The 12,461-nt window shown below is 45.5% G+C and overlaps 1 protein-coding gene across 1 annotated transcript; it reads left to right on the top strand.

The window, feature by feature from the left end:
- Positions 1-8,076: 8,076 nt before the first annotated feature.
- Positions 8,077-9,792, top strand: LOC124676799 (salicylic acid-binding protein 2-like). The gene is made up of 3 exons (XM_047212826.1): positions 8,077-8,652; positions 9,040-9,177; positions 9,389-9,792. Exons 1-3 carry the CDS (start codon positions 8,269-8,271, stop codon positions 9,668-9,670), a joined length of 804 nt encoding a protein of 267 aa, XP_047068782.1. The 5' UTR covers positions 8,077-8,268; the 3' UTR covers positions 9,671-9,792.
- The last annotated feature ends 2,669 nt before the right edge of the window (positions 9,793-12,461 follow it).

The following is a 12,461-nucleotide window of genomic DNA, read 5'->3' as shown; positions in this document are numbered from 1 at the left end:
GTTGGGGAAAACTGAGCACAACTAAGGACCCGAGGCCACGAAAATAGAAAGCCCTAAATTTAAATAGTTTAAATTCAAAAGAGATTGTTTTCGTCGAAGTAGTCGCGATCAAAGTAGCCGCGATCAAAGTACAGCATATTACAGATCGGGTTGCAAATTGAACATAATTTAGGAGAAGGGGTTCGGCGACATCGTCTGTGCATCCTGAGTCGACGTAGGCCCGTTGAGCACAACGATCTCATCGCAACAACACATGCGGCCAGCACGGCCTTCTGATGCACAAGCGATGTCGCCGTCTTCTTCGCCTGCTCCACCACCCGCCGCCCCCTCCGCTCCGCCATCGATAACTTGCGCCGCATGCATTCTTCCTGCCACCTTTCTTCGGTCTAGTTGTCCGGCTTCATCTTCGCCGCCGGCGCCTTCCGCGGCTTTGCGAAGGGCGCCTTCGGCCCCTTCGTCACTGCCTCCTTGGCCGGTGGCTTGGTGGCCGATTTCTTGGCCATTTTTTGGGGCCTGTCGGCGCCATGGCTGGGAGACAGTAGCGGCGACAGAAGGGAGAAATGAATCGGCGGGAGGGGTGAAATATTTTGGCAGGGTAGAGAAATGTGCGGCTGGCGGCAGGAAGTGGCGGGAGGGCGCAATGTGGCGGGATACTGGTTATATTTCAATGGGTCAATGATGCGTCGGGCCTGCTACTCCCGCCTCACTTCTCGCTCTGTCCGGTGCGCCCGGAGCGTCCCCGTGGAGCGTGGACAGGCTTGGGGCACCGGACAACATATTGAGCCGCGCGGGGCGAAAGGGGAGTTTGGGGCACGCGTCTGAAGCCGGAAAAATGTCCGGCGTGCCCCAAAAACCTTTGGGGGACACGACTGGAGTTGCTCTTAGCACCAGCTATTGAGACATAATATGTAGTAAAGAAGTATGTACTCCTATGATCTGAATTATTTGTCGTGGATTCAGGCAACCTAAATGTATTCAATCCGCGACAATTAATTTAGATCAGATGTAGTAACAATTTTCTCTAGCATCCATCTATACACGCCAGAAAGGAGAGACACTAGTTTTCTCTACATTGCTCGCGTTCGTGTCGGACACGGTCAGTCAAAGTTTTGAGGTAGTCGTCGATGTCGTCGACCATTTCTTCTCTTCTTTGCATGGTTAAACGCGTCTAGTTCATATCTATCTAATGCGTCTGGTCCAGCCTCATGCAGTTCTTTGTGGACGTTGATCTCATCTAGGCACCCCGCAGGCCACCTCCTCCGTGCCATTGCTGTAGAGCTCCGTTTAAAAATTTATTCCTACCTGTGTATTGCCCCTTGTATCAGCGTCATGGCGCCACTTGTCATTCGATATACCGAAGCCCCACTCGTGCGTGTTTTGGTCACGGATACAGCGATGCTTACGGTCAAACAAAAATGGATGGTCTGACGTGTCTTTGCGGGCTCTACGTGACCCCACTAGTCAGAAGATAACGGTCAACCGTCGGGCAACCGGCCGTTACAACACCTGTGATGGTTTCAGACAAGGTCTTGGGGAAAACTGAGGAAAAACTAAGGAGCTGGGGAAAACTGAGCACAACTAAGGACCCGAGGCCACGAAAATAGAAAGCCCTAAATTTAAATAGTTTAAATTCAAAAGAGATTGTTTTCGTCGAAGTAGTTGCGATCAAACTACATCATATTACAGATCAGGTTGCAAATTGAACATAATTTAGGAGAAGGGGTTCGGCGACATCGACTGTGCATCCTGAGTCGACGTAGGCCCGTTGAGCACAACGACATCGTCGCAACAACACATGCGGCCAGCACGGCCTTCTGATGCGCAAGCGATGTCGCCGTCTTCTTCGCCTGCTCCACCACCCGCCGCCCCCTCCGCTCCGCCATCGACAACCTGCGTCGCATGCATTCTTCCTGCCACCTTTCTTCGGTCTAGTTGTCCGGCTTCATCTTCGCTGCCGGCGCCTTCCGCGGCTTCGCGAAGGGCACCTTCGGCCCCTTCGCCACTACCTCCTTGACCGGTGGCTTGGTGGCCGATTTCTTGGCCTTTTTTTGGGGCCTGTCGGTGCCATGGCTGGGAGAGAGTAGCGGCGACTGGAGGGAGAAATGAATCGGCGGGAGGGGTGAAATATTTTGGCAGGGTAGAGAAATGTGCGGCTGGCGGCATGAAGTGGCGGGAGGGCGTGATGTGGCGGTATACTGGTTATATTTCAATGGGTCAATGATGCGTCGGGCCTGCTACTCCCGCCTCACTTCTCGCTCTGTCCGGTGCACCCGGAGCGTCCCCGTGGAGCGTGGACGGGCTTGGGGCTCCAGACAACATATTGAGCCGCGCGGGGCGAAAGGGGAGTTTGGGGCACGCGTCTGAAGCCGGAAAAATGTCCGGCGTGCCCCAAAAACCTTTGGGGGACACGACTGGAGTTGCTCTTAGCACTAGCTATTGAGACATAATATGTAGTAAAGAAGTATGTACTACTATTTAGTCGCAGCAATTTTTTAGGTTAAAGTGTTGAACTGCGTAAAAATGATGCAACACTTTTGACACATTTATGTAGAAAAACAAAAGACCATTATTTGATTACAAATGTTGGAAGATCCCATATCATTGCTGCGAAAAATATCTAGCTTAATATTTTTCCCGTGTAATATAAAAAACCAGCGAGGCATGAGCCGACTATAAAAAGCCACCCAGCCACTGCCTTTACGACCGTCGGATCAACTTAGGTGAGCGAACTCGACGCATCCAATCGTGGTACAAAAATGATTCGTATGTACCATTTTTTTCATAGTATGTAACACCGGTCTCCAAATTTTTCATTTATTCGCGAAATAATGGTACAAAAAATACTGAGTGCAATATTTTTTATCCATGTATGTAATATTTTAAAAAACTCGATATTTTTGTACAACATTCTTTGCAATGCATCCAACATTTTGGTCTAATTTATCCAACATTATACGATAACATATGTAATATTGGTGAAAATCTCTCTGTACCATATCCATGGAGATAACACCATGCCCGATTAAGGCCGCGAAAAATTGTTGTAGCATTTTAAACACACCAATGTAGCAAAAAAAAGGCTATCCAACAAATTACAAGGTTGCAGGAAAAATGTTGGTAAGGTGTGCCATTGTTTGTACAAAATATATTAATGCATCCAACATATATGATTAAGGCATCCAACATTTCAAAACATGTCTACAACATTAGAAAACTATTCTAGCGTAAATCAAAATTAACATCGCAACATTTTACATGTGGATACACACAAAAAAAAAAATAAGTTTGTAGCAAATCACAACATCATATGCAACATCGATAAATCCCAAAAAATTGACCTTTATCATTGACCATGCACAAGCGTCAAATCAACCTCACCGGCAACGAGCACTCGTGAGAGCTTTTTATTTTTCAACAAGTGAGGGGTCTAGAAGGACCCTGATGAAATCTGTTAACAACCTGCCAGGTACGGTTTACATAGAGACCCTTTCACAACACTCACACAAAGAACGCAAAAATTTGAAGTAAGGGCCTCTGAATTTCCAGAAAACACCATAGCACAAAAGAAGATCAAGAAATCCAGTGCCTGAGTGCCACCGCCACCAAACGCCGGCGATCTCAAGGTGAAGCTGCCGAGATTCAAGGGATGAGTGCTCGAAAGCCCCATTCCGACGAAGAGTCTCTGCCGCCGGCCGTTGAACTGCCATCGGCGATGAACCACTTGGAAGCAGCACAAGGCCGAGCTCTAGGGCAGAGAACCGATCAAGGCTTCCACGATGGAGGTAGAGATTGGGACGCCCAGCCAGCCAAGGATCACTGCGTCGAACATCTACGGCATGTGTTCCGCACAAAGGAGCTTGCTGAGCACAGCTCCATAGCACCTCGCAGGCAGACGCCGAGGCGGATCACTAAGAGAAGCCACCCTGCCGTCGAACTCCTCCTCGCCACCATAGCAGGCTAGGGAAGATAGCAGCCAAGAGCTTCTCCAACAGAAGCAACGCCGACGAGGAATACAAGATCAAAGGCCTAGCTCCAAAAGTGGCGAACCGCTCTTCCGCGCCTCCTCACCACCACAGGCGGCCGGGAGAGAAGAAAGAAAGCACCTTGCTACTCCAGAACGGCGCTCCCCCTCGCTGCCATAGCCGGTTAGGAGCTTTATCCTTTTTGTAGCAAAAACTAGGAAAATCAGATCTTGGAGCCACCACTTTATTGATGAAGGCGGCTCGCCAGTCCCCAAACCATGCTCCAACCAGAGGCGCAGCAGCTGGGCAAGCAACAACCCTAAGACGCCATGGATCCAGCGGCCGAGATCTAGAGCTCCGCCTACTCTACGGGGCATACGTCCAAACACCGGCATAAGCCAAAAAAACAAGAAGAACTACAAATCTAAACCCAAGACTACTCCGACGCCTAGCCTAAACCAACTCCGGCCAGCTATTCCGACGGAGTGGTTGTCGGTGGCCTGATCAAAGGCGAACGACCCTCAAGGTCAGTGTAGCAGGAGGAGAGGGAGGGAGGGGGAAAGTGAGTTGAGAGCACTCGTGACTCGTGGGAGCTAGCTAGCTATTTTCTACGGACATACAATGTATTCATTTAAACTACAACACTCCACAACATAATACGAAGGAAGCTAGCTTGATACAATATCAAAGAGAAAAAAGTAATTTTTTTCCAACTGATCCCCATGGATCGATTTTCATTACCAAAGAGATAATGAAAAACATAGTAACAAGGCCTGGGGCCAAAAGAAAAAGCAGCAGGGGGAGAGCGCCGTCTACTGCTAGCGTTCGAGAAGGGAGGGAGTTAGGAGTTTTACAAACTTGCAACCACAAACTATCTATGATTATAGAACCTTCCATGAAACTACGTAACAAAACAATGCAACAGCCCACAAGCAAACCAAAGAGATCAAGCATTTGCAGCATCACGACATCCGTTTCCATATCTCCAGCTTCATCGTCGATTCTCCCCGCATCCATCAAGCGAATAGGTTGGTGTTGATCAGTAGCCGATCGATTTCCACCAGTGTTGTCAGCAGTACCAGCAAGCCTCAGTAAACCATCAGCACCAGCACGAATGTCCTTCGCGTCTTTCTCATTGTGTAAACCTGCCTAGTGTTTCATGAACATAGTAGAATAGTTTATTAGTTTAAAAGGAGTTTTTATCAATTTGTGTTCAAAACAAGCTTTGTTCCCGAGTTTCCAGATAGCCCAGCAAACATCAGCTAACCCTGCAATCTGGGTGTTTCTGCTAGCAGGAATGAATTAAGGGAACCACCCAAAAAACTGGGTGAAGGATCTAGGTCTCGTTGGAGCTCCAATTGCCTGAGCAACAACACTCCAAACAAATTTAGCAGCTGGACAACTAAAGAAGAGATGAGAGATGGATTCATCTTTATTACAAAATTGATATGCAAAGTTCCCAAGCCAGTTCCGTTTCAACAGACTATCCTTTGTTGCAATAGAATCATGCCAAATAAGCCACAACCAGATTTTGATTTTGAGAGGTATCTTACTTTACATAAGTGTTTGAAAGTTCTATCCAAACCACATCCACACATGTGCTTGTAGATAGAATTTCACGGTAAATTTGCCTCCCTTTTCCCATTTCCACAAGGGTTTGTCTGTCTCTTCACTGAGATTAGTTTGAGACACAATTTGAGTCACCCCATGGATCTGCATAGCAACATACGGTGTCATCCATCTCCCGAAAGAGAATCACTAGTTCAAAGATGCTGCCTCAGCCACTATAACAGATTGTTCAACACAAATCTCATAAATATTAGGAAACCCATCTTTCAAAGGACACTGATCATACCAAGCACCCCCCATAAACTGGTGTTTCTGCCATCACATACCTGCATCCTTCTGCCACTCAGATATATGTGTTTAACCTGTAACATATCTTTCCAGAGGGGAGAGTCACTAGGTCTGTTCTTTGTATAAAAAACACCTCCGCCCCTCAAGTATTTCTATCTCATCAGATTTTTCCATGGGCCAGAGCCATTCTCAAGCTTCCACCACCACTTGAACATCACGCTAGTATTAAAATTGTATAGATTCTTCAAACCCAAACCCCCTTTTTTCTTGGGTTTACAGATCCATTTCCATTTAATAAAATGATATTTCTTTTTATCAGCACTCCCAGCCCAGAAAAAGGACCTGATGGGCTAGGCAACCTCTTAAATATTTATTTTATGTAACAATCTCATAGACATCTGGTAAACAACAATGCTAGATAGACAGGCATCAATTTTAAGCACTTTCTCACCAATAGACATAGAGTTTCCAACCCAACCACTCATTTTCTTCTTTGTTTTCTCACCAAGGAAACCCATCTCTGCCACAGTCGGTCTCCTTGCACACACAGGGGTACCCAAGTATTTTATGGGCCAAACCCCTTGCTGACAATTAAATAAAGCAGCAAAATCTAGTGCTTTTGCATCATCCTCAAGCACCATTATCACTTCACTTTTTTCAAAATTGATTTTCAACCCAGACATAGATTAGAAAATGTACAACATGAGTTTCAAATTTATAGCTTGCTCTTCACTATCTTGAATCAGGAGAATGGTGTCATAAGCATATTGAAGCACAACCACCCCTTTATCCACCAAGTTACTAGCCAATCCACTAACTAGACCATTTTGTTGTGCCAAAGAAACCATTTTGGACAAACTATTAGCTGCCATGTTGAACAGGAAATGGGCAAAAGGGTCACCCTGTCTAACTCCTTTGCAGCTAGCAAAATAGGGACCAACATTATCATTGAATTTCACGCTCAAGGTGCCTTCTGTGACCACCTTTTTTTTTATCCAAATGAGCCAATTATCACCGAACCCTTTCTCTGAGCAACAGTCAAAAAAAATCCAGTTGACTTTAGCACGAGCTTTTTCAAAATCACTTTTCAGGACTACCCCCGTTGCTTCCTGAATTTTCTCTCTCCAAAAACTTCTTGAAGCAGCATAATCCCATCAGTAATGAATCTTCCTTTGACAAAGGATGTTTAACACGGGGACAAAACCTTGTCCATAGGCGGCACAACTCTGACAGTGAGAGTTTTGTGAAGATTTCGAACAAAACTTGCAACAAAACAGATGGATCTAAATTTTTGAATTTTGTCTGCTTCATCACTCTTTGGAATCAAGGTGATAACACCATAATTGATTCTATCATGGTCAATCTTGTGGTCATAAAAATCATGAAACACAACCATCAAATCATTTTTGATTATATCCCAACACTCTTGATAAAATTCAATGGGAATTCCATCAGGGCCTGCAACTTTATTCTTCTCCATTTGGTCTATCACATTTTTGACTTCTTCCTCTGTGAATCTCCTACTCATATTCTCCCTGTCAATATCATTTAATTTTACATCAGTATTCCAAATGTCACCATTTAATCGGACTCCAGTGTCCTCCATAGGCCCAAAGAGATTTTTATAAAATTAAGTAGCATGTTTCAAGAGATCCTCATCTCCTTGAATCACTGAATCACCATGTTTCAGAGAGAAAATAGTACTTTTTTTTGTTGCAACCATTAGAATCCTATGAAAATATGCAGTATTGCTGTCCTCCTGGAGCAGCCAATTTTCTCTTGACCTTTGGCGCTAGAAACTTTCCTCTTTATCAAGAATATCAAGCAACTTTTGTTGAATTTGAGCCCTCCTCCTAATGTCAACAGAAAGAGATCTAGCAAGCTACTATAGTTACTATTTGCATCGTGGTTGGCTAAAATGTACAAAGCTAGCTAGGAGTAACGAACAAGCTAGGAGAGATAGTAACATGAACGTGCAGGTGCAGGCTGTGCTGGTGAGGTGGGGCTACACCCATCTGCTGCGTTGACGAGGAAACAGGTACTACGTGAAGGGAGAGGTGGGCCTACGCGCGGTACATGGACGGCAACGCGCCACGTGATGAACCGGCTGATCGCTACAGACATAAGTAAATCCGTCACCTAGACATCAAATCCAGAGATTCGGTTCATCTTCTCTAAAAATCAAGTTGCAGATCTTCACCAAGCCTCTTTCTTTGCTGTTGCTGTTGTTTGAGCAGTGTAGACACAGTATCAATCTTTTGTCACCGGTTAAAATTGAGAGGGAGGATGACAGAGTACGTGTTTGTCTAGTATACGTATCGGTAACTTGTATTGTAATCTATGTTGTATCCTTGTCTATATAATGAAAGAGGAGAGAGCCAGCCGAACATGCTGTGCAACCAAACCAATCTATTCCGCATTTTAACGCACACAAAAACTACAGAGCCACATGGAGGCTCCCGCGGGCAAAGCTGCATGCAGCAAGCACATCGTCCTGGTGCACGGCGCATGCCACGGCGGCTGGTCCTGGTACAAGGTGGCCACGCGGCTCAGGTCAGCCGGGCACCGCGTCAGCACGCCTGACCTCGCGGCGTCGGGCATCGACCCCAGGCCGCTGCGCGAGGTGCCGACGTTCCGCGACTACAGCAAGCCGCTGCTGGACCTCCTGGAGTCCCTCCCTGCCGAGGAGAAGGTCGTGCTCGTCGGCCACAGTCTCGGCGGCGTGAGCATCGCCCTGGCCTCCGAGCTGTTCCCGGAGAAGGTCGCCGCCGCGGTGTTCGTCACCGCCTTCATGCCGGACCACAGCTCGCCGCCGTCGTACGTGCTTGAAAAGGTACATACAGCATGGCATTATGATATCTGCATTTTTTCGATGGAGGTGTTCTCCCCCATTTCGAAAAAAATATCTGTAGAGGTTCTCCATGTCCATGATCTGTCTAGCAGTAGCAGTATTCCGATACTACCCAGTTTGCTTGTCCTTTTCTTGTCTGGGAGTATAAATTCGGACGCAGGAACAAGTAACTTCACGGTCCGTAACAACACCAGCTTGATCATATCCCAAACTGTCTACTTTTTGTACTTCCTTTGTTCGTAAAAGGATGTCACTATTTATTGTGTAGATAAATTTAAACTTACACAAACCTCTGATATTTTTTTATAGACGGAGGAAGTACTTGTGATTACTGAATGATTGCTTGATCTATTTTTTTCGCTATAAAAGTTCGTGGAGGGGAGGACGGCCGAGGACTGGATGGACACGGAGTTCAAGCCTCAAGATCCTGACGGCAAGCTGCCTATTTCCTTTCTGTTCGGTCCGCTGGTCACACGAGCAAAATTGTATCAGCTGTGCTCGCCGGAGGTACCCGTTGCTTTGTTATCTATACACCCTATTTGAGCATCAGTTGACTAGAACATAGCATATGAGAATCGATCAGATGTTCCTCGATCCTAATCTGTACACTGAGATTATTCACCAAAAAGAGAGTTTCGGAAATTATGTGATGTTCTTTTATAGAGTGATTATACTAGTACCACAAATGAGACGTTCCTTGTACCAATTCTCATGGTAGGACATAACGCTCGGAAGATCCCTGATGAGAGTGAGTTCGATGTTCCTGGACGACCTGAGACTGCAGCAGCCGTACAGCGAGGCTCGCTACGGGTCGGTGCGTAAGGTGTTCATCGTTTGCAAGGACGACCTCGCCATTGACGAGGGCTTCCAGAGGTGGATGATAGAAAACTACCCCGTCGATAAGGTGATGGAAATAGACGGCGCAGACCACTTGGCGTTGTTCTCGACGCCGGCTGAGCTCGCTAGCCGTCTCGCTGACATCGCGGAAAAATATGCTTGATGGTGGTGTGGCCGTACGTCGCTTGCTGATCTATTGGTTTGGCGTTGACATTTGTGATTAGTCCCGTTCATTATGTATTCCGTGGATTTTATTGCAATCAATTTAGACGGATGATCTTTCGACGTCGTGGCGTGACTTGTCGCTGTCTCATAATGTAGGTAAGTGTCGCCGTGGTATGACATGTTGCTGTGTAACAGTACCAAGATAAATATGGATGGTATCTATGTTCACACATAATATAATCACGGTATATAAACGTTGATCTCTTCCACGCGCCCGGCTTTCTCACCGGCGGCAGGCGGACTGAATGGTTGAGCAGGGGTCAGGATCCAGGGGGTTTCGTCCAAGCCGCGCTGGAGCGGGAACACGCTCTGCCATAGAAGTTGTACCGCAAAATTATGATCCTGCAGGCGAGGCTCCACGCCACCGGAGGAGCGAGTCCTGATGGCGGAGTTGCTGCCGGAGGTACCCGTAGCGGATCTGCACCAGAACATCCAATATCTTCAGAGCGCCTGTGGACCTCCTCCACCATGAATGGGGCTTCCCCTCGCATGTTACAAACTAGCGTGTAGCGTACACGACTATTATTGAATAATTAGGCAATAATTTTATAATTAATTCTAGATGTATAAATCAATATAAACAGCAGCAGCAGAGCATATGTTAGAACAACCATCACAAAACAGATTGGAATATGCCACACGCATCGGTAGGTTGTACTCCCCCATCCCACGAAGGTTGTCTGAGATTTGTTAAAGTTTAGATGTATGCAGTGGCGGAGCTTGACAGAAAATAAGGGGGGGGGGGGGGCAAAAGGCAAAATATCAGCTTTTGATCAGCATTTGGGGGGGGGGGGCAAAACGCTAAAAATTTCCTTCTTAAGCTGTTCAAAAATGAAAGTCTTCAGCATTTCGTACAAAGCTGGAGGGGGCGGCGGCCCCCCCGACTTGCACTAAGCTACGCCATTGGATGTATGTACATGCTACATACGTCCAACTTTAGACAAATCTCAGAATATCTTCATGGGACAGAGGGAGTATATGAAGTTATTGTCGATGCAACGTTATATTATTGACGCAAAGTTGACGAAGACTGGTCGAAGCAGATGGTACGCAATACCGCCCGACTTGTCAGGAAGACGGCCCCTGATGAAGACCGTGAGCAGTCCCACGGAACGCTTCCCAAAAACTTAATTCACACTCTCTCATACAATACCATAAAGGAGATTTGTTCCGGAGACATGCTCTTCCGTTCCCCGGTGCACACCAGCGGGCTAGATGGAGTAGACTTCAAAAGTGTCGCAAGTAGGGAGAGGTGGAAAAATCTAACATGTTTCTGCGGTAGCTGTGCAAGAGTTTATATAGACATGCTCATGAAAGCCTTGCTTGAGGCTCAATCCCGCTAACGGCAGTGCACGTGGAGGCAAGGCGAGCGTGTGGAGGAGTGCATGTAACACTTCTCTTCTCACTCTCTTACCCAGTGTCACTAAGCTAGTACAAACTCGCTACTTAGAGACGGCCCCTCGAGCCGGTTTACCATGAAAACAAAACAAAATGGCTCTGCTCAATTACCTCAGACGGTCAAGATTTGAGACCTGTCTCTAAAACTATCAGAGCCGGCTCGGCTTGCTTTATTTAAAAACCATTTTAAGAGACTCACTAGTAGGAAAACCATTATAGTTAGGAATATATTAAGTGGCGCACGTAAAAAATATGCTCCACAAAAATTATATATGTTGCGCATAAAAAATATGCTCCACAAAAAATTCTAATTTATGTGGCCCATGTTCGACTGGTGCGCCATAGAACTTTAACTTTCTGTGGCGCATGTGGATGGATGTGCCACAGAATCTCCATAGGGCCCACGTGGGGTTCAGCACTGCACATGGGCGAATGGAATTCTGTGGCGCATCTGCCACATGCGCCATAGAAAGTCAAAATTATGTGGCGCATATCCCCACATGCGCCACAGAAAGTCAAAATTCGGTGGCGCATATGGGCATATCCAAAGAGCATTAGTACCGAACCGGATACGAACCCAGATAAAAGGGTGCATTAGCACCGGTTCGAGAGGCCGGAGTTTTAGCACCGGTTCGTGCGGGACCTTTAGCACCGGTTCGTGGCACGAACCGGTGCTAAAAGGTTTTCTGCTCCCCACGCACCTCCACCCCCCCCCCCGGATCGCTTTTTTAACTCTGTAAAATAGAAAAGAAAACGATAGAAGATTAAAAAAATAAAATATTTTGAGATTCATGTATGTTACGCAACCTACTATTAGGAAAAATTAACAAATTTTAATTTTAATTTTTTTGCATAAAAAATTAGAAAAAGGTAAAATGGCATTAACTTTTGCATACGACGTCAAAAAAAGCGTATAATATATCAAAATGATCATGGGAAATAGTTACATCCGAATTCACCCGGGTTGACCCGGTTAGAAAATTTTTAGATTATAAAAATTCCAAATTAAAATATGAAAGCAGAAAGATTTTAGTTTTTGCTACAAATTTAGGATTTTATATTTTTTTATTTTTTAAATATTAAAATTAATAATTGCATCCTGCATAAAGATTACTATTACTTTTAGCAAATTATAAGATTTCAAATTTTCAGGTTTTAGGTTTGGCAAAAAAAATATTTAACAAATTAAAAAGTTAATGTTTATTTATTTATTCAAGGTTATTACATCATTACTTTTGTTTATTAAAAGAATTATATGAAATTCAAACAATAAAAAATATGACATAGACCAACATGTTAATAGGATTGATATGATACTAGTATCACATACA

The sequence above is a fragment of the Lolium rigidum genome, chromosome 7, assembly GCF_022539505.1.
Source record: "Lolium rigidum isolate FL_2022 chromosome 7, APGP_CSIRO_Lrig_0.1, whole genome shotgun sequence".
Classification (NCBI taxonomy): Eukaryota; Viridiplantae; Streptophyta; class Magnoliopsida; order Poales; family Poaceae; genus Lolium; species Lolium rigidum.
Note: the sequence above shows the minus strand (reverse complement) of the source record. Positions and strands in the feature narration are given on the sequence as shown.